Source organism: Trichomonas vaginalis, chromosome IV (genome assembly GCF_026262505.1).
Source record: "Trichomonas vaginalis G3 chromosome IV, whole genome shotgun sequence".
Classification (NCBI taxonomy): Eukaryota; Parabasalia; order Trichomonadida; family Trichomonadidae; genus Trichomonas; species Trichomonas vaginalis.
Window position 1 is genome coordinate 3,407,879 of NC_067206.1, and position 22,681 is coordinate 3,430,559.

At 35.4% G+C, this 22,681-nt stretch overlaps 2 protein-coding genes and 1 pseudogene across 3 annotated transcripts, besides 7 other annotated features; 1 reads left to right on the forward strand and 2 right to left on the reverse strand.

The window, feature by feature from the left end:
• The first annotated feature begins 56 nt into the window (after positions 1–56).
• Positions 57–5,437: a mobile genetic element.
• TVAGG3_0020670 (uncharacterized protein) lies at positions 391–954 on the forward strand (the record flags this gene model as incomplete). Its single annotated transcript, XM_051220123.1, has 1 exon — positions 391–954. One exon carries the CDS (start codon positions 391–393, stop codon positions 952–954), a length of 564 nt encoding a protein of 187 aa, XP_051105109.1.
• TVAGG3_0020680 lies at positions 1,621–1,815 on the reverse strand (annotated as a pseudogene). The gene has a single exon. A coding segment is annotated over exon 1 (195 nt).
• Positions 2,260–2,532, reverse strand: TVAGG3_0020690 (phage tail repeat-like family; the record flags this gene model as incomplete). The annotated part of the gene is made up of 1 exon (XM_051220124.1): positions 2,260–2,532. One exon carries the CDS (start codon positions 2,530–2,532, stop codon positions 2,260–2,262), a length of 273 nt encoding a protein of 90 aa, XP_051105110.1.
• Positions 5,357–5,437: a terminal%2Cinverted (terminal inverted repeat of Maverick transposon ID:TVAGG3_0020660).
• Positions 5,438–11,620: 6,183 nt separating this feature from the next.
• Positions 11,621–18,566: a mobile genetic element.
• Positions 18,474–18,566: a terminal%2Cinverted (terminal inverted repeat of Maverick transposon ID:TVAGG3_0020700).
• Positions 18,567–21,705: 3,139 nt separating this feature from the next.
• Positions 21,706–21,727: a mobile genetic element.
• Positions 21,706–21,727: a terminal%2Cinverted (terminal inverted repeat of MuDR-6/TvMULE4 transposon ID:TVAGG3_0020710).
• Positions 21,728–22,661: 934 nt separating this feature from the next.
• Positions 22,662–22,681: part of a mobile genetic element that runs on past the window's edge.

Consider the following 22,681-nt stretch of genomic DNA (forward strand, 5'->3'; position numbering starts at 1 on the left):
ATCCAAACAAGGACCCCTATGTTTCTAAAGCAACAAAAAAAGCACTCATGATAAAAATCTTTAGTTCAACACCAAATGCTTGGTTTATGGATTTCTTGGAAAACATTCCGAGAGTTAGAACAGATGGACCACCATACTGGCTAATATTTGTCGGTCAAAACACAAGATACTGTGAATCCATACCATTATGGTCCAAAAATATTTTAGATGTGAAAACTGCTTTGACAATATTCGTTGACAAATACCATCCAAACAAACTGACATCTGACTGTGAAAGTTCTTTCAAATCAGATGATGTAAAAAACTATCTGCGTTCAAAAAATGTAAACCAATATTTCATTGTCGACCAAAACCATTCTGCTCTTTGGTGTCATTGACAGTTGTATAAAAATGTTAAGAGACTTAAACCAACCACAAGGTGGTGAAGCAAATGAAATGTCATATGACGACAAATATAGACACTTCTCCATGGCAAAGATGAGACAAGTTTTAAATATTTACAATAGCCGTAAACAAAAAGGTTTGGGAAACCACTCCCCCGAAGAAATGAAAAACAACCCTGACTTAGAGAAAGACTATATATTTAATAATTTAGTCAAAAGAGACAAACAAGAAAGAATGCCGGGCTTCAAACTTCAGAAAGGTGACAAAGTAAAAATAGAAATACCTAAACGCGACCCATATGAAAATACTATTGACTATGACAACAATGTGAACCCGACAGGTACTCACATTCGTGTTCGTAAAAATAGAAGAAAGTATACAAGAGAATATTATGAAGTTTTAGGCAAACATGGCAAAATGTACACACTGCAAGCAGAAGATAAAACTACTATTGTCAGACCTCGTTTCAAACTTGTCAAAGTTCAAGGTGGTATACTTTCAAAGACAGTTCCTAACAAATATAAGACAACTCCTGACGAATATGCTAAAGAAGTTGAAAATGACGACTAAGCATTTCTATACCATGCGTAAACTGTCATGTAAGGTGGCATGTTTTCTTTACTTTGTCCCGTTGTTTGCGTATATCCTGAAACGTGATGTGTATGGTCTCCTTCCCCCACGTGTCATCCCAGTAACAATTTATAGCAAACTTAACGTCGCCTTTAACATCATATCCTTTACCTTTTGTCATTCCTGATCAATCCCAATATCTATGTCTATGCCAACCTGCTTGAGATGTACTTAATTTATGTAATGACTGTGTGCAGGTAAATTTTCACCTGAAATCGTTTTACTTTCCACCTGTTTCCTTTGAAGAGTTTGCACAATACAAAACTCTGTCGACTATTTGTTCCCATGCACCAACACTAAACATTACTTGAGGACCTCTTGCATCCATAGATGTATAAAATGAACCTATTGGGTTCATTAAATCAAACATATGAGATATTATAGGATTGTCCCTTTTGAACTTAAAATATAGTGCAACTATTTCTGGTTTCTTCTGGTTTGTGTCAGAATATTTTTTATAATATATCTTATGTTTTCAGGGTAGGTAAAATCTTGACTATAATATTTATTTCTGTCATCTGTATAATAATATACTATTCTCGTTTTTTCTATTGCATTATATCTTTTATATCTATAATATTCTAAATATAATGTTTGCTTTTTTGGTCTACATGTGGGTTTGTCGTCATCTCCATAGTCATAATAATATGGTGCTGGAGCTGGGTCAGGCAATGTCATATCTGCCATTTCATAAACTCTTAAATATTTCTTTTGTTCGTCTCCATATAAGTTTAAGTAGCAGTTGTTGTCTAATGGAACTTTAACTTGTGTACCATCATTCTTTTTATAGCTTACATACATTTCATTGTTATTTTTCGGAATGAGTTTATACCGTATACCATTTTTTAAGGAATGTACAAACTCCATCTAAAATATTTATTTTCTTCATTGACAGAAAAGTCACCAACAATAGTTTCAATATTTTTTTTGTTCCAACTAAACTTTGGTATATTTCATTGACATATGTTTTATCTGCTTTAGTGTTTAAGGTTTCTTGTAAGTTTGTAATATTTGCAATGGTATGTGTATGTCCAACGTCACTTTTCCTGTTTAAGGTTTCTTGTAAGTTTGTAATATCAGATATAGAATGTGTATGATGTTTTTGTGGATATGTTCCTTCTGTCCATGCGAAAATATATTCTTTTGTTGCATCTACATATCCAGCTATCCATTTCGAGTCTGCTTTTGTATTCCTTAACTCTGTAACACCTTTCTCAAGCTCTTTCAACTGTTGTCCATCTTCCATTAAACCTCTGGTATGACTTGAAACCGTTTGTGCAACATATCTACAGTTTCTTTGTCTGCTTTATTTTCAACATCCTCTTTTGTTGCATATGTTGCATCTGCTCTGTCATGTTCTTCTTGAACTTTTTCAATGACATATTCTTTGTCAGCTTTGTTGTCAACATCTGCTTTCAAAAGAAGTTCATTTATAGGTTTCTCGTTTAAAGTTCCTTTTGTTGGATTTATACAGACAGTATGGTTCTTATTGTCTTGAAATAGAAACTCATCTGTCATAGGGTTATTGTCAGTTTTAGGTTTCCTTCTTTCAATGACTCAGATATTTTAGCATAGTTTGAAAAGTTTGTTGTGTTCTTATTTAGAGCTTGCATAATGAGTTGTCGGTTGTGTTGTATTTCTCTCATAGACGCTGTTTCATTGACATTTTATTATAGATAAAATATGCTTCCAATAGAAAAGAAAATTCTAGAGTTGCTACAACTAAACCATTAGATGAACTTTTTACTAATGTCGGTCAAAAGTTTGACTTAGATCTATAAAGCATGAAGGCTATCGTTTTGACTACCCATTAAGAGGGTAAGAGACCCATCTGTTACTAAATCTATTGGCTTTCGAAGAATAAATTTGTGTCTGTAGAAGATAAAAGTTTTCCATTTATTGTAAGGTTTCATATAGATTATATATCTGAAGGGAAACGAAAATGTGGGAAGAAATTGAGCTAATACAGTTGACCTTTCATCTTCTCTACAGACTGCGTTAAAAAATTAGAAGATAAAATAAATTCATGTTATGCAAAATATGCTGATGATATTGCGAATACCGATACACACTTTATGTGAGAATTGTATGACAAACAAAATTCACAAGTGTCATTTCAAATCTACGAAACAATCCAAATAAAGACGAACAAATATATACAGAATTCACTGCAATGTCATGGTATTATTTGCAAAGAATGTTAAATCAGAAAGTCGAACTTCCTTTAGCAAATATTTACAGTCGATATGCAAGAGATGAACCATATTTATTTAAAGATGTTTTCGACCAAGATGCTATTATTGTTCATGCTTCATTTCTTGGCGCCCAAAACTCTTTCTTATGCTTGGCAAATGACTTTTACGAAAAACCTACAAAGTTATATGAACCACCAAGTGGAAGTATTTCAGACTTTCAAGTATGGTTTACTACAGATGGAAGAAAAAGAATAATTCCATATATACCATGCGTTTTACTTAGAACTTAGTTTCATATACAACTACTATCGAACGGTAAAAATATAATTTTTTAATACGGTTGAGGTGTTGGATTTGGTTGCCAACTAGATTGTGGTGCAGGTTCAGGTTGTTGTATAACAGGGCTTGTTCTTCTGGTTCAGGGTCTTTAGGTATATACCAACGAACTGACCTACTCTTTTACCAATATTTTTGACACCGTTCCAAATTCCTCTTCCGACAGATTTTATTCCATTCCATATACCTCTTCCAACTCTTCTGAAGAAGTTTCCAATACTACTGAAGAAACCCATTTTACTACGTGTAAAAATCTAATGTCCGCCAAGTCTTTTACGTTTCCTGTTGAGTTCCATAGCATTCTTTAACTGGAGCTCATACATTCTGTTTCTCTCTTGGTAGAAAACATATTCGGGTCAACTCCTGTGTTCGCGTCATCTGCATAAAGTTGTTTATATCCACTTCAGGGTTTGTATAAAACTCTCCATCTCATATTTGCATACCATGGTGGCAAACCTAACGCAGCGTCATTTGACATGGCAGTTTGCATTTGTACATCTGTTGGCACTTGACCATAGTTTGCCATTGCAGTTTGTATTCTAACTTCATTTGGAATATTCTCTGGGTTTGGTTGTCCAGGTTGCTGTGCATTCGCTAAGTTCTGTGCGTCCATTTAATATTAGATAAAAATATCTCTTACGAGTACATATACTGAACATTTGCAGGCATTGGTTCATCTTCATATTCTCTGTACTTTTCTGCCACGTCAAATAAATAAATAGCACAATGGAAAAAACCTAAAACAAGTAGTCCTATTTCAAACCACATTTACTTACTAATAAAATTTCTTTATTGTGACACTTTCTCCAGTTTATAGGACCTCTCTCATATTCTATCTTTGTCATATATAAACTCATAGTCATGTATGTCCTCTAACCATCTCATAACGGTTTCCAAACCACTTTTATCGGATGTAAATAAAAGCATGGATGGTTATGTAAAACGTCTAAAGTTTCTAAAGAGTCTCTCAAAGCAGTCTACTTGGTATTGAAAATCCCATGTGTTATAGAACGGTGGGTCCACTATAAAGAAAACATTTTCCTTGTCTTTATATTTTTCATACAACTCTGTCCAATGACATCTCACAAACTCTATACCCTCAATATATTTTTCTATGTCCTCTTTGAAAACATTTGTATAGTTAAGATATAAAACTTTTGACATAGTGTTTCAATGTCATGAACTCTTATAGCACCACTATATAATAGTCTAGCAGATATACTATCCCAGTCATATATTCTGCTTTTTTCAAAACCTCTCTCACAATATCTTTCTTATCTAATGGTATACGTTCCATCTTACCTATAGGTATCTTTTCTTTTAACTCTTTCAATATTGTTTGTGTCTGGAATATGTTTGAGACGGTCCATATAGTTGTCGAAGTCATTGCATATAATCTTTGAGTCTGGGAATATTGTATGGCACAAATGGGATATATAGAAACTTCCACCGAACAAATCTACAAATGTTAGACCATTCGGTAGTTTCTTAAGTTCTCTCATATAATATCTTTACATCTACTCTTATTTCCAAAGAACGGTAAAGGTGGTTTTGTAAAATTCATTTATTTATATATAATAAAAATGTTTTTACTCGAAAAGTGACAGAAAAGTGACAAAACATGAAAACAATATATATTTTGTGAAAAGTGACACAAAAAGTGACATTTAAAAAGTGACACCATTAATATGATGTAAATAACAACGGTTTTGGTTTTGTCACCGGCTGGTCGGCTGGGGTTCGGTCCTCCTCTTGGGTCTTGGGCAAAATTTCTTATGGGCTAGAGGGCGCAACGCGCCTGGAAGCCCTCCGAATAAAAACTTCATTTATACTAAACATCTTCGGGGCTAGAGGGCGCAACGCGCCTGGAAGCCCCACTACTATCTTTTTTTGAGAATGCTCTGATTAGAGTTTGAGGAGCATACCGAATCCGAAGAGATAGTGGATGCAGAAAATGAAGGAGACTACGGTAGCGATTGCTCCAGACTTCATCATGTCCTTTGTTGTCAAAAGACTCATTTCCGTTCTTATCCTGTAATGATGTGCAGCACAAGTTGGGAATGATGAAACAGGCATGATTGGGGAAGCAGTTGTTGCAGCGACAGCGCCGAGTGCGTACAATCTAAGGTGCGGAGTAGTTTTAGCGAACTGGCAGATGATTGGAAGAAACAATTGTCGCTGAAACAGTGTGCGAAATGAAGACATTGATTAATAATTCGAAGAAAGAGATGGAAGAATGTAACCCATGTAGATGTCTTTCCGAGTAACTTCTGGAGTAAGTCTGAAACGATCTGGAGCAATCCAGACTCTTTGACAAGTATCCAAGAGCATTGCCACCCATAACGAGGAACAAAATGTTCCATGGTAGCTTGGCGATGTAGGATGGATTGATGAGAATTCCTGTTCCGTAGAAAGTAATAAGTGGAATGAAGCCGATGATACCGTTATCACCAAAAACTTTGTGGATCTCGAATGGTAAAATAATCCAGAGGATAATAGATATAAGAGAGATAACAGATACAACGATCTGGCGCCATCCGAAATCTGTCTCGGTGCAACGAATTTCGGAACTTCACTTACGTCTGTCTTGTAAACGAAACGAATAATGAACCAGTAAACAATTGAGGCAATGAGGCCTGTTGGAATAGCTGTAACCATGAACTCAATGAAGCCAAGTCTCTGGTCAGAATTTACAGATAAAACGTTGTTGACGGAATCGACAGCAATAGCGTTCTGTGGAGAAGCGAGTTGTGTCATGAGACCTCCACAGTTGCCACCTGCAGCGATCCCAACTAAAAGTAACTTGGCATAAGTCGATCCTTGTGGTAATTGGTTCAATGTCTGTAGAACGAGAGTGCAGACGATCATAGTAGAAGCGACATTGTTGATCCACATGGCAAGGAATGCGTTAAGAGCGATAACTGCGTAGAGATATAAACCGGTAGAACCTGTAGCCTTCTTAAGGACCATGGAAGCGATACGCTTGTCCATTTCAGTAACTTGGAAGGCTGCAGCGATTGTGAAGCCACCAATAATGAGATAAACTGTTGAAGACATTGTTGCTTTTGGATATCAGCTGCGAGCTTTGTCATAACGACATTAGCTTTGAGACGTATATAACACCGAAGAATGGAATAGAAAGTGAAGTTAACCAAAGAGGAATGGCTGTTGTGCACCATAAGATTGCACAGAAACAAGAAGTCCTAACAACGCTGGGCTTCGTATTTTCCGTCGCCGAAGAAATTGTAGACGAGGAATGGAATCATGCATACGAAACGAATGATATTGGATAATTTTGATTGGAGTTGCAGTAAGATGGAATCGTTAGAACGGAATGTATAGGCATCCCATTGGCCAAGTACTGTAGCTTGTTTCCAATCAAGGTTCTGACGAACCGATTTATGGAGTTCCATAATGATTTCCTGGCGAGGGCGGCTGTCGCCCTTTGGATAAATCTTTCTCTTAAGAAGGATGAAGAGTTCTTCGAGGCGGCTGAGGTCACCCTGGATGGTTGGCATATTTTCGAAGCAATCTGTCTGAAGAACGTCAAGATCTTGATGGGCTTCTGGGTATACAAGTTTCTTAACGAACTTCTTGATGATGTGGGTAGCAGAGTGGTTAACTTCGAGGAAAGAACGGATCTCGTAAAGGTTCAGAGTTGTAATAAAAATTTTCTTATGGATGGCAATGGCTGTCTCTTCATCTTGTGGTGTCTGCTTCTCAAGTTCGGAATAAACATTCTGGGAAATTGATTCGACTTTCTCTGAAGTCTGTGTAACGTATTCACAATAAAATTTAATTGATTCGTTAACGTTTGGGTCAAAGCTTCCTTAAAAGTGGTGGTATGCTCCTTTTTCATTTGAACAATTTCTTCTTCGGATTTTCCATTTTCACGGGCTTCCTTGATTTCAGCAGCCATTTGAAGAAGCATCTTCTTGAACTGCTTATATTGGATGTAGTGTTTGTCCCATGTCTTAACGGCAATAAAGCGTAGCTGTTTACCAAATTTCATTCTTGATTTGAATTTTTTTGGTCATGAATTTTGAGTTTATAACGATAATTTCCTTTCAAATCAAAATCTTTTGATTTGATTGGATCGAAAAAAACAATCGATTATGGATAATCTAGTATGAATGCGTTTGAAAAGTAATAATGGTTTTATCCTTTGAATTCTCTCAAAAATAACTTTATTCACTATCAATTCACCGATAGGACATGTTTCGTTTTTAAATAGATTAGGACTAATGAATGAAGCCTAAAATATTGGATTCGATGAATTGTTCCGAAATTGTCATTTGATAATGAACAATACAAAAGTCACAATATTAAGGAATATTTAAGTATAGTATTTGTTGGTCTTATATTGTGTAAAAAAATAATAACGAAATAACGTATTAAAGAAAATATTTGTTGTATTCCATTTCTATCTTGTTAATATTAATTTTTTATAAACGATAGAAAACGATCTCTCTCAAATTGAATCTTTTCAAAGCTGATTTTTGAGCATGATTATGGAAATTCACAAATTGAAATTTGATCATCCTTTTAAGAGCATGCAATTAGAAATAATATTAATGATTTCTTCGAAAAAGTCAGTGAATTTTACATTAGTTTTGTGATTTCGAATCTTGCCCAAACGACCATTTATCAAAAACAAGCATAGCGTTTAACAACTTAACTGGTGGAATAGCTGGTCCATAGGCAAAAGCACTTTTATAGTCTTTTAAAAGAGGAATTGTTTCAAAAAACCTTAATTCCTTCTCCAATTGCTTCAAAATGTCTGAGTCGACGTCAACCATTGCATTCTCTCTTTGTAGTCTTGAAAGCGTTCAAGAAGTTTTAGCGGCTGTTTGTTCATCTTGCCATTTGCATAGTAAATGTGACCATCCTAAATCGTTATGACTCAATCTGAGATTGTATCCTATTCCTTACTTTCCGTCTTGTATTGGTCAGCAAAGTACCACCCATGAAGCCTTCTTTGTTCTTCTTCCTTCGTCAAAGTTTACTGTAAAGCGTGTTCGACCAGATGTAATATTGATCTTCTAACTTACGATACTTTTCAATGCATATTTCTGTTCTTTCCCATGGAGGCATTGACCAATCCTCTGCACTACCTTTTTTCCTTCTCAAAGATGCAATTGTTCGCATGTTTCCAGTAGAAATCTGGCAAAGCCTGTCGTGTCCTTCAAACTTGAGGTTCACTAACATCGAAAGGCATGTCCATAAGACGTTCTTCTTCTTAACCTCCTCTAGTCTGTCGTCTGGTATAATTTGCCACTGCTGTTCCAATCCATTTCGTAGCGAAGACCAAGGCCAGTTTGTCAGTTAGACTTTATCATGGGTCTTCCCTTTTCTCTCAATCCTAATCTAATGACATTCTTCCAAGTAATACGCACGTGCTCGTCCCATTCTTCTCACCTAACACCTGCACCATTATTCTCGCACTAGCGTGCTAGCTTCTATTGTCCTACATGCAGTAGATACGTACACACACATATCCTTCTCCGATCGCTCAGATGGAATCTGCCCGCACTTGCACTTACTCTCGAACAATGAGAGACGAGAATACACGAGCGTCAATTACTCACTCGACCGCGTCCCCGCCTCTCTACAAAACTTAGGTGCATTCGGACCGTGACCAAATCTCACTGATATCAGCTATCTAACGTCACTACACTGCTACAATCCTGTGGTCCGTCATTGCTCAGCTCTCAACACCATCCCCTTGACCATCAAATACCGTCTCTGGTAGCCACACAAATCATCTCAGCCTGCTGGATCATACCAACCAACCTTCCCTACTTTACCCGTCCACTCCTGACAACTCCGAGAGACTTCGCCCGTTCCGGCCCCGCGCCCACTGCCATCATCCACGAAGCTGTTAACATCTCAGCCCTGTCCGAACCGTAAATTTCACCTAGTATCACTCTATACAAAACTTGTCTTTATTTTCTGTGTGGTGAGCGTGTGTCTACGACTCTCAAACCGCCTAGTTCTCAACCAAGAATTGCGGGCTCTCTATCGCAGGGTGCAGCGCACTCAATCACTCCACGTATGCTACTATGTCGCCTCTTTTAAAGCGGACTCCACCCTAACCGTCGCCCTCCTTGATATCTAACTACCAACATTCGCCACAGACCTTAGGCACAATCTGACAGACTCACCTCACACACACATCTGGACCCGTCCCTACCACGACCGATTTATCTGCACTCCACTCGTTCAATTTATCACGCTAGATTCATCCATCGGATAGACTTTGCAATCAAGCCCGCGTACATATAATTCAAACGCCCGACACCATCACCGATGACCTCGAGTCCAATATCATTTGCCGTGTATCATTGGGTTTATCTTCAGTTTGTTGTGTGGGTTATCTTCACGTATTTTAGGAATTTCTTTCACTGCCTGAATTCTATACCTAATGCAGTGTACCGCTTCAGATATGCCAGTCCTCCAACAGTAAGACTCATACCATCCCACACGAGGCGCATCCACACCGCGCCTCGTCTCCCACTATTATCTCGATTCCTCTCGACTTTACCTCACCACTCGCCTCACCGGAACCATGGTAATATGTGTCGTCACACATTCTTCATAAATCTTCATCACTATGCCATTTGTTGTGATGTGATTTCCTATTCAACCTTTTTGTGTTTGTCGCTAAAGTTCGTAGAATCGACTTTTCGGACTTCTAAGTCAATGAGATTGTCTTAATGAACTGTTGGTAGATGAAGTAAACTTTTCCATCTGTTGTTCTCGGAAAGCTCCTTAGACTTCAATATTTTATTTGTGAGAGTCGTCGAGCGTCTCTTTTGAACCCTCACCATTAAGCCTGTAAATCGCTCTCTTTCACCTCTGATAACCGCCGACTCGCCTGACTGCGTAGAATGACTAATGCACCAGATCCTATTCTCAGCTCCGCTTCAGCTTCAGCAATTCCACACTCGACTCAGCCATCACTCACTCACGCTGGCCTCTATCTCATATGTCTATTCTATGTACACTATAGATCCCTATCTTCAATCGGTCATAGAATGTACTTTGTCACAACAGGTCCCTTACTGTCGTCAACTACTCGATCTCTGAGACAATCTCTTCCGCGCACAATATATCTCATCTCTCCGCCTGTCGGCTACAAGCCCACACGTGTCAACTTCTTCCGCGTGTCATGTCATCTCAGTAAAAAACCTTTCGAACTTTGCGTGTATCTGATCTTTCTACAATACAACACTCGACCAACGTTTTTGTTGTTATTTAAGTCGGTCTAAACTTCTTCCGAGAGGACGTTAATCCGTGAGAAAGAACTTGACAAACACGTTGTGAGTACAGCACTCTCCTGGTACAAGCCCGACACAACTCACAATTTCTTAGAAACCCGAGATTACAGTGATTCTCCTAATGTCTGTATTGTTCATTTACGATCTCACGTAAAAACTACTTTACATTCCCCCAAGTTTGAGGCGGTGTGAGGTTGCAGCGTTTAATCACGTTCCTTAGCCCCATTGTTGAGTGCAGCACACCCTGGATGTATATCCTCTGTTAAACCGAATCTTTCGAGCACTTACTCTGCGGGTTCCTCCATATAAGTGATGCCCTGCTTGATTCTAATCAGAATACAGCTCAGACTATATGCTGTTATAACTCAGTTGATCCCTGCTTGTCTTCCTACATGCGTCCATCCATCATGCATATAGAATCTTTTCTCTCTTCTTTGTTCACACGCGATTTGGAACTAATGCCAACTCTGCCTAGCATCTATCACACGCATGAGGCCTACGAATCTCAGCAAGCAAACCTTCTTATCTAGTACACCCAGTCTTTGTATAATTAGGTTCGTGTCTTTTACTCTTTACAAACTCGGCACCGCCACGCTCACATATAAGCACATAAACTCTGTAGCGTGTCAAAATCTTCCTTCCAACTCCAAATACACCTCTGGCTATTGTTCCCACTGCGGGCAAAAATCTGGATGCAACTCCTGCTAATGCGCCAAATAAACCCATTTCTTATAGGTAAAAAATGACGAATCCAAACAAGGACCCCTATGTTTCTAAAGCACAAAAAAAGCACTCATGATAAAAATCTTTAGTTCAACACCAAATGCTTGGTTTATGGATATCTTGGAAAACATTCCGAGAGTTAGAGAAGTAGAGACCACCATACTGGCTAATATTTGTCGCGTCAAAACACAAGTACTGTGAACCATACCATTATGGTCCAAAAATATTTTAGATGTGAAAGCTTTGACAATATTCGTTGACAAATACCATCCAACAAAACTGACATCTGACTGTGAAAGTTCTTTCAAATCAGATGATGTAAAAAACTATCTGCGTTCAAAAAATGTAAACCAATATTTCATTGTCGACCAAAACCATTCTGCTCTTGGTGTCATTGACGTTGTATAAAAATGTTAAGAGACTAAACCAACCACAAGGTGGTGAAGCAAATGAAATGTCATATGACGACAAATATAGACACTTCTCCATGGCAAAGATGAGACAAGTTTTAAATATTACAATAGCCGTAAACAAAAAGGTTTGGGAAACCACTCCCCCGAAGAAATGAAAAACAACCCTGACTTAGAGAAAGACTATATATTTAATAATTTAGTCAAAAGAGACAAACAAGAAAGAATGCCGGGCTTCAAACTTCAGAAAAGGTGACAAAGTAAAAATAGAAATACCTAAACGCGACCCATATGAAAATACTATTGACTATGACAACAATGTGAACCCGACAGTACTCACATTCGTGTTCGTAAAAATAGAAGAAAGTATACAAGAGAATATTATGAAGTTTTAGGCAAACATGGCAAAATGTACACACTGCAAGCAGAAGATAAAACTACTATTGTCAGACTCGTTTCAAACTTGTCAAAGTTCAAGGTGGTATACTTTCAAAGACAGTTCCTAACAAATATAAGACAACTCCTGACGAATATGCTAAAGAAGTGAAAATGACGACTAAGCATTTCTATACCATGCGTAAACTGTCATGTAAGGTGGCATATTCTTTACTTTGTCCGTTGTTTGCGTATATCCTGAAACAGTGATGTGTTCCTTCTCCCCCAGTGTCATCCCAGTAACAATTATAGCAAACTTAACGTCCTTTAACATCATATCCTTTACCTTTTGTCATTCCTGACAATCCCAATATCTATGTCTATGCCAACCTGCTTGAGATGTACTTAAATTATGTAATGACTGTGTGCAGGTAAATTTTCACCTGAAATTTTTACTTCCACCTTTTCCTTTGAGAGAGTTGCACAATACAAAAACCTGTCGACTATTTTCCCATGCACCAACACCAAACATTACTTGAGGACCTCTGCTCCATAGATGTATAAATAGAACCTATGGGTTCATTAAATCAAACATATGAGAATTATAGGATTGTCCTTTTGAACTTAAAATATAGTGCAACTATTTCTGTTTCTTCTGGTTTGTGTCAGAATATTTTTTATAATATAATCTTATGTTTTCAGGGTAGGTAAAATCTTGACTATAATATTTATTTCTGTCATCTGTATAATAATATACTATTCTCGTTTTTTCTATTGCATTATATCTTTTATATCTATAAAAATCTAAATATAATGTTTGCTTTTTTTCTACATGTGGTGTTTTGCGTCATCTCCATAGTCATAATAATATGGTGCTGGAGCTGGGTCAGCAATGTCATATCTGCCATTTCATAAACTCTTAAATATTTCTTTTGTTCGTCTCCATATAAGTTTAAGTAGCAGTTGTTGTCTAATGGAACTTTAACTTGTGTACCATCATTCTTTTTATAGCTTACATACATTTCATTGTTATTTTTCGGAATGAGTTTATACCGGTACCATTTTTAAGGAATGTACAACTGCCATCTAAAATATTTTTTTCTCATTGACAGAAAAGTCACCAACAATAGTTTCAATATTTTTTTTGTTCCAACTAAACTTTGGTATATTTCATTGACATATGTTTTATCTGCTTTAGTGTTTAAGGTCTTTAATGAGTTGTATATTTGCAATGGTATGTGTATGTCCAACGCACTTTTCCTGCTCTAGTGATGTCCATACTCGTACAGCTTAATATCTTCCTGTGTGTATTGTCCGGAGTCTTCTCTAAGGTATTCTTGTAAGTTTTGCTTTATTTGCAATGGACTATCGTCGATATGAGTCTTATTTAGTAATATTCGTTTTCAGGTCTTGTCACTTCACTTGGACCATTTTATTGTCAACCATTGTTTTGTCTGCTAGTTACAGGACTGAAGTTATGTAATCATTTTGATCCTGAACATAGTACATCATACGCTTAGAAGCTCAACTTTTCTCTTCTTTTCGCTATGCATCGTCTAACATATTCTTTTGTCAGCTTGTGTCAACATCTGTTTTCAAAAGAAGTTCATTTATAGCGTTTCTCGTTAAAAGTTCCCTTTTCGTTGATTTATACAACATATTGGTTCTTAACACACTCATGCCAAAATAGACTACCTTGCATCGCCTCTCTCCCACAACCAACCCACCTGGCCATCCAGATCCCGCGAAAATGCCAGCACCGCTCACCATGCCAATCCACACGTTTCACATGACGTCTAACACTATACCCAGCCACCCTACCATAGACTGCATACAGTGACCTACCTCTCGCTATCCTACTCGAACCTATAACACCAGCCTCCTCATTTCCTTGTTTCAACACCGCTCCCCCAGACCAACCAAACACCACATGAGATCACCCGCCAACCCAGCCACCTATCCTACATCCACTCCACCATCCCCACGAATGATCCGCATTCCTCGCACTGCAAAACGAAATAAACCCCCAACACAAACAGCAAGCCCACGAACCCCAACACCCTATCCCTATGTCTCTCGTCCCAGAAACCTCTCGTCAGCAACGCGTCATAACTTACCATCCCTACAACATTCACCGGATCTAACTACACACATACCCCACCACACCCGGCAATCTAGACACCCCTCCGCTCCAGCTGACACCTCCGCATACCATACTAAAACCCACACACCGCCATCTATACGCTGGAGTACTGACCATGTAACAACAACGACACACACTAAAACGGTCCGCCGAATACGACCACTATACGCATCCGAGCGGATACTCCGCCCCCGTCCAAACCAGGCAACCCTAAGCACATTCCTCAAAACGTCGCCTACTAGAATGGTTGTCTTGAAACAGGAAACTCATCTGTTCAAGGGGTTTATTGTCAGTTTGTTTAAGGTTTCCTTCTTTCAATGACTCAAGATATTCTTAGATAGTTTGAAAAGTTTTTTTGTGTTTCTTATTTAGAGCTTGCATAAATGAGTTGTTCAGTTGATGTTGTATTCTCTCATAGAACGCTGTTCCACTTTGACATTTATATTTAGAATAAAAATATGCTCAATAGAAAAAGAAAAATTGCTAAGAGTCTTGCCTACAATACTAAAACACATATGATAGAAAAACTTCTTTAACTAGATGATCGGTGCAAAAAGTTTGATTACACGAATATCCATAAAGCATGAAGGCTATCGTTTTGACTATACCCAATAAAGATGGGCTAAAGTAAGATCCCCATCTGTTCACAAATAAGCCTATTGGACTAATTCGAATGATTCAGATAAATTGATATGTGTCTGATAGACCAGATAAATTTCCAGTTATGCTCAAGTTTCATTATGTAATAGGATTCATAGCAGTAATTATCTATAGAAGGGAACAAAAAAAATGTAACGAGGAGAAATTGAGTCTCATAGCAAGTAAGACACTTAATCATCATATCTACTACAGGGACTGCGTTAAAAAATATAGAAAGATAAAATAACATTCTCATGTTATGCAAAAATGCTGATTGAATATGCATTTAATAACCTGAGAGCACGACAATTTATGTGAGAATTGTATATGACAACAAAATCACAAGTGTTTACATTCAAATTTATACGAATCGTTACATATCGACAAAGAAAGATCTGCAAAAACAGAGAAATAATTACAGAATATGCACTTAGCGAATTGAATCATGGTAAATTATATGCAAAGAATGTAACCACTCATATTAAGGTGCGAACTTTACCTTTAAGCAAATATTTAACTAATAGATCTTATATTTCTAAGGGATGATTGAAGCACATATCCCTTATCCCTAAAAGATGATTTCGCCCAAAGCTCGTCTAAATTTTATTGTTCGAGAATGCCTTCATTTTCTGGCCGCCCAAAAAACTCTTTTCTTATGCTTGGAGACAAATGAAACTTTTACGAAAACTACAAAGTTCATTTTAACTGACCTACCTATTCCAATAGGAAAAGTTATTTCAGTATCTTTATTCATTAGTGTGAAATGGTTTACTACAGATGGAAGAAAAAAAGGATATTATATTGTCCCCATGAGTATTACCATGCGTTTTATACTGTAGAACTTAGTTTTCATAATAACCCAATTCTTACTAATCCAAACATTGAAGCGTTTAAATATATTAATAATTAATATATTTAAATTACGTGTCCGAGGGTCGTCCATTTGATTGTCCTAACTCAACGTGTGGTGCATTGTACACGAGTGACTGTTATAACAGAGAGCTTGTGATCTTCTGCTGCCATCTAGGCGTCTTTAGGTAAATGATAATACCAAACATACAAGCTTGACCTCCACTACTTGCCCTAGATAATATATACCAATAATTTTTCGACCCCTGTTCCGAATTTACACCGTTTCAATATTTTCTCTATCAGCGTATATAATTCCTTTTCCAGATACTCTTCCAAGACTACTTTCGTTACAGAATGCTTATCCTAGTTCTATTACTGAAAAGAAACCTCCATTTGACCTATTACCTGCGTGTAAAAATCTAATTCCGTTCCTAGTACTTCTTATCTGCTTTCCCTTGCATTCCATAAGGCATTCTATTAACTATATGGAAGACTCAATACATCTCCTGGTTTTTACTCCTGCTGGTTAGAAAAACACCTATTCTGGCGGTGTGAGGAAAAATACCTAGCACCACCTCTCGTTGTTCGCGTTTCATCTGCATAAAGTTGATTATAGGTTCCCACTTCGAGTGTTCTATGTATTAAAAACTCTTCCATCTTAACATATTTTGCATAGTCCCAAATGCGTAGTGCAAACGCATAACAACTAGAGCGTCATTGACAGTGGCGAGTTCTTGACAAATTTCTGTACATTTCTTTTTGGTCACCTTGACTCAATAGTTTGCCTCTACTATTCAGTTTGTGATATGTCCTACATTCTTCATTTGGAAGATATGTGCTTTCTTGGGTAATGCCTTGTACCAGGTGCGTGCATTCGCTAAAAGTATTCTTGTTGTCCCGTCCACCACTACTATAATTTAGATAAAAAGAATAACTCTAATATACGCAGTATACATATACATGTAACTATTTTGCAGGAGTTGGTCAAAGCCTAATTTGTTGTCTCAATTCATTCATATATCTCTGTTTAATTTTTTCTGCTACACCTGTCAACATGAAATATAAATGAGACATCTAATTGTGAAAAAAAACCAAATTATCATAGTAGATCCGCATTTGCGCGAAATCTTTAACATAAAAATCTATCGTAAATAAAATTTCTAAAATTTCGTTATGCACTACTTATCTCCGAGTCTTATAGGACTCTCTCTTCCTATATATCTTAGTCTTTCGGTTCATATCACTCAAACTTCTATAGTCATGTATGTCCTCCTCTAACCAAAATTCATAATCTGCAGTTTCCAAACAACATTTTATCGAGGATGTAAAGTAAAAGCTATGGATGGTTATGAGTAAAAAACGTCTAACGTTTCTAAAGAGTCTTCTCAAAGTCCAGTCTACTTGGTATTGAAAATCCCATGTGTTATAGAACGGCGGGTCCACTATAAAGAAAACATTTTCCTTGTCTTTATATTTTTCATCAAATCTGTCCAATGACATCTCACAAACTCTATACCCTCAATATATTTTCTATGTCCTCTTTGAAAACATTTGTATAGTTAAGATAAAAACTTTTGAAAAAAGTGTTTCAATGTCATGAACTCTTATAGAACCACATATATATAAGTCTAGCAGAAATATACTATCCCAGTCTATAATTCTGCTTTTTTCAAAACCTCTCTCCACAATATTTTTGTTTCTAATGGTATACGTTCCATCTTACCTATAGGTATCTTTTCTTTTAACTCTTCAATATATTGGTTGTGTCTGGATAATGTTTGAGACGCGTCCATATAGTTGTCGAAGTCTTATTGCTATTAATCTTTGAGTCTGGGACATATTGTATGGCACAAATGGGATATATAATAAAACTTCCACCGAACAAAATCTACAAATAACGTTAGATCACATTCGGTAGTTTCTTAAGTTTCTCTCAATAATATCTTACACTACTCTTATTTCCAAAGAACGGTAACGGAGGTTGTAAATATATCATTTAATATATATAATAATATAAATGTTTTTCCTGAAAAGTGACAGAAAAGTGCAAAAACATTTACGAAGAAAATCATGAAAATTCAAGAGGGTAGAAAAGAGTGTTAGAAAAGAGGTTTAGATCTAAACCTTCTACCCTAAATATTAATTTTGGGGTCCTTTTACACTCATTACGATGAAGTCTTGACAAAACAAATACGTTCATGTTTGACAACATTTACGAAGAACGTACTGAAATACAAAGGTTAGAAGAGATGAAAGTTAGATCTAACCTTCTATACCCTAAATTATATTTTTGTCATTTCTATCACTCATATCGATGAGAGTCTTGACAAAACATTTCGTTCATGTTGACAAAACATTTACGAAGAGATCTTGACAAAACATTTACGAAGAAGTCTTGACCAAAACATGTACGTTCATGTTTGACAAAACATGAAAAACATATATAATTTGTGAAAAGCGACACATTATATATAATGTTTTCGACCCAGAAGACTAACAATTTTCCGAATAAAAAACTTCATTTATAATAATCATCTTCAGGGCTAGAAGGCACGAAGTGCCTGGAAGCCCCACTACCTTTTTTTTTTTTTTTTTTTTTATATTATAGTTTAACACTGGTAATAACACTTAAGCAAATTGGATATATGGTTCAATTAAACAAAATAAAATTGAAAATCATTAAATATCGAAAATATATATAGAAAAACTGCTACAATCGAAATTATTTTCTTATGGTGTCTGGAATATTTGTCAAACTCCACGACTCAATGAGATATGAAAAAAGAAATACCCTATATTTCCAACTCTTGGAAAATTTTCATGACCCCCTACCCAGGGTCCTAAAATGGGTATTTTCCTCACACAGACACCGTGGGTTTTTGAGCCGGGAAATAATAAGCGCAGACAGTTTCTACATATAGAGACATGCTTATACTTAGAGTTTGACGGGAATCTAAATGATTTTTTTCTGCATCGCGAAAATCTAATGCAATCTCAAAATCATGAAGAAACTGCGAATCGGAGCGCAATTTTTTAATATGTTAATATATAAAAATTACCCCTACTACTGCAAATGCTTCAAATGAAAATCTAAGAAATCAGATTAATTTGATCACATTAGTATAGTATTGGTCAAACCAAAAACTCATATGTTGATATATAGCCTATGGATATTCATATTATCTACTTTTCATTGAATTACATAAGATTAATAATCTCATAAATATTCTTTTTAATTTTCGAATTTCGTGTGCATTTAGATTGCCCATACCTGTATTATAATAATCTTAGAATGGTTTGGTTAGTATATAAGTTTTTTAGATTAATATTTTAACATTTTGATAAAACAAGCATTTGTTCCATTTTAGAATCGCCATTGAACTCTGGTTTGACTAACATGATGTTGTATGATCAAATAAATTCTAACTTCATGAGATAAATTTTGAAATTAGAAAATGCGATATCTGACTCAAATATTTATATGAACACATTTAACATTCAATGATAAACTAAAGTACTATACAGCAGATTCGATTTGGCTTATATTTATATAATCAACTAATATAATCCTATAAAATTGTGCTATTCACGTTGCTCAAAGATGTATTGAACATTCACTACTTGTGTATTGATAAAATTAGATATAGATTCTAATGTAAATCGATATTTTGAAAATTCAATATATATTTGTCTTGGTTTGGCATTTGATCGTGTTGAAACCGGAATTGCAATATATATCATCTAAATATATAACTATCAAAATATGAGCTATAGATTTTTAAATTATTCTCCTGAATATTGAGTGACTAACATAATTATATTGAATGAGTAGTAAGAATCTTAATATTAGAATCTGACGATAATTTATTATAACTGTATAAAGGAACACGACTATAAATGATGATGAAAATAAAGATTAAATTTAAATCTGAAAATTTGAAAACATAAGTGTATTGTGCACTCTTGTCGGTTACAGTGTCTCATTCCGGGAGACATTGTCACTGCATGTCTCCCAGAATGATATCAAGTTCCCCATTCATAACTTGAATGCGGAACTTTGACCGACAAGAGTGTATTGTGCACTCTTGTCGGTTACAGTGTCTCATTCCGGGAGACATTGTCACTGCATGTCTCCCAGAATGATATCAAGTTCCCCATTCATAACTTGAATGCGGAACTTTGACCGACAAGAGTGTATTGTGCACTCTTGTCGGTTACAGTGTCTCATTCCGGGAGACATTGTCACTGCATGTCTCCCAGAATGATATCAAGTTCCCCATTCATAACTTGAATGCGGAACTTTGACCGACAAGAGTGTATTGTGCACTCTTGTCGGTTGAAAGTTCTGCAATCAGAAGAAGATTGTTGAACAATCCGCCATTCCAGGAGGCATGAGCTTGTTATGTCTCCTGAAATGGCACATATTTGATAATTCATGGAGCAGAACTTTGCACGCAATCAGACAAAAGATTGCGACAGAGTAACTGGGAAGACAGCAACTTGAAGCGATAAGCTGCTTGGGTGCTGTCTCCCAGATGCATCTGTCGGGCAAAGTCTCAAAGGAGCAGAACTTTGCACGCAATCAGACAAAAGATTGCGACAGAGTAACTGGGAAGACAGCAACTTGAAGCGAAGTTTTGTTTTCGAGTCTTTGGTTAAGAATCTTAACAAAAAAACAAAGAAAAAAATCAGATAAAGTTGTCAATAACTTCATCAGTTAATGCTCACCTATGGGAGGTGTTTTGCGGGAGCTGGGGGTATCTTGGTGAGTACTCAGGAGGCCAAGAAGGGAACCCCAACCGACATTATCCTGATGAATTCAGTTGTCAACCATTCTGAAAACCGCCGAAACCGTCGTGTGTAGAGAAATTGTTTAAATTTATTTTTTTCAGATTTAAATAAAACTAAGAAATGTTTACTATTATGGATTTTGAAATTTTTTTAAATTAAGAGTAGGAGATGAGACAAATTTAAATTTTTAAGAAATATTTGGAATAAGGGTTTCGTTTTGCTAAAATTGTCACTTTTATAGCATATTTGTTTTTGGATGTTTTGCGAAACCAAAAAAAAAAACTATGATATACAATGTGTGTGTAAAGAAAATACTTTATTTACTAGTTAAAAAAATCATTTGGTATTGATAGTAGTATATGTGGAAGGGTTGTGTGACTTTTTTTGTAAACGTAAGAATTCATATAATATCGAGCGATTTTGTATCATTTTTTTAACATATTAAGTAAAAAAATGTATGATTCTTACGGTTTTTTATTCTTACGTTTGAATAAATCAAGATTTAAAAAATTTTCAAAATTGTAAGACATTTACACTCAGCCCATACATAATGAAATAAAAAATAAATCATTAAAAAATTAACATTAATTTTAAAATAATTTATTTTTTATCTTTTATAAAAGAAGCTATATATAGATGATGTCAGATATTCCGCGATTAATTAAACATTGTTTAAATCCTGAATGGGTTAAACTTCAATTTAAAAATGAAGATTGTTAATTATTAAATGAATATGAAACCAAAATAAGCTAATGAGGTATAAATATAATGATAAAGAATATTTAATTTCATGGAATCAATGGAGTCATAATCAAAGACCTCATAAACGAGAAGAAGAAATTAGAAATAATTATTTTCATGAATGAAAGATTCACTACCATAATGAAATAAAAATTTTTTTTAAAAAAATAAACTTTAAAAATTCATGTCTTACATTTTTGAATAATGGGGCGGCGACAAATTTGCCCAACCAGTAAAGTATTCAATTTTTTTTGCATTTTTTAAGGGTGCACACGAGAGGATCATGTAAACTTCAGAATTTAGCTTCTTAACTTAAATCATGGAATGTCTCAAAGACAAAAGTAGCATACAGCATGTAAAGCTAAAGAAAGATAATCATAATTAATACCTTAATTTTAATATTACGCATTTTTAGGTGCAAAATTTAAAAACATTTAATACAATAGAGCAGTTTCCAAAAGTAGCATACAGCATGCAAAGCTAAAGAAAGATAATCATAATTAATACCTTAATTTTTAATATTACGCATTTTTAGGTGCAAAATTTAAAAACATTCTAATACAATAGAGCAGTTTCCAAAAGTAGCATACAGCATGCAAAGCTAAAGAAAGATAATCATAATTAATACCTTAATTTTTAATATTACGCATTTTAGGTGCAAAATTTAAAAACATTCTAATACAATAGAGCAGTTTTCAAAAGTAGCATACAGCATGCAAAGCTAAAGAAAGATAATCATAATTAATACCTTAATTTTTAATATTACGCATTTTTAGGTGCAAAATTAAAAACATTCTAATACATAGAGCAGTTTTCCAAAAGTAGCATACAGCATGCAAAGCAAAGAAAGATAATCATAATTAATACCTTAATTTTTAATATTACGCATTTTTAGGTGCAAAATTTAAAAACATTCTAATACAATAGAGCAGTTTCCAAAAGTAGCATACAGCATGCAAAGCTAAAGAAAGATAATCATAATTAATACCTTTAAAGTTTAAAATCTTGATTTTTTTTAAAATCAAATATTTTATAACTTTAATACATACAGCTTAAACCTTATACTTTGTTTCTCTTGTTGAGAAAGCAATCTTACAAAGCTAACAATCCTAAAAAATAAAGAATTAAAATTTAATAATTTAATCTAAAATTAAAATCAAAATTAAATAAAATGAGTTCTTG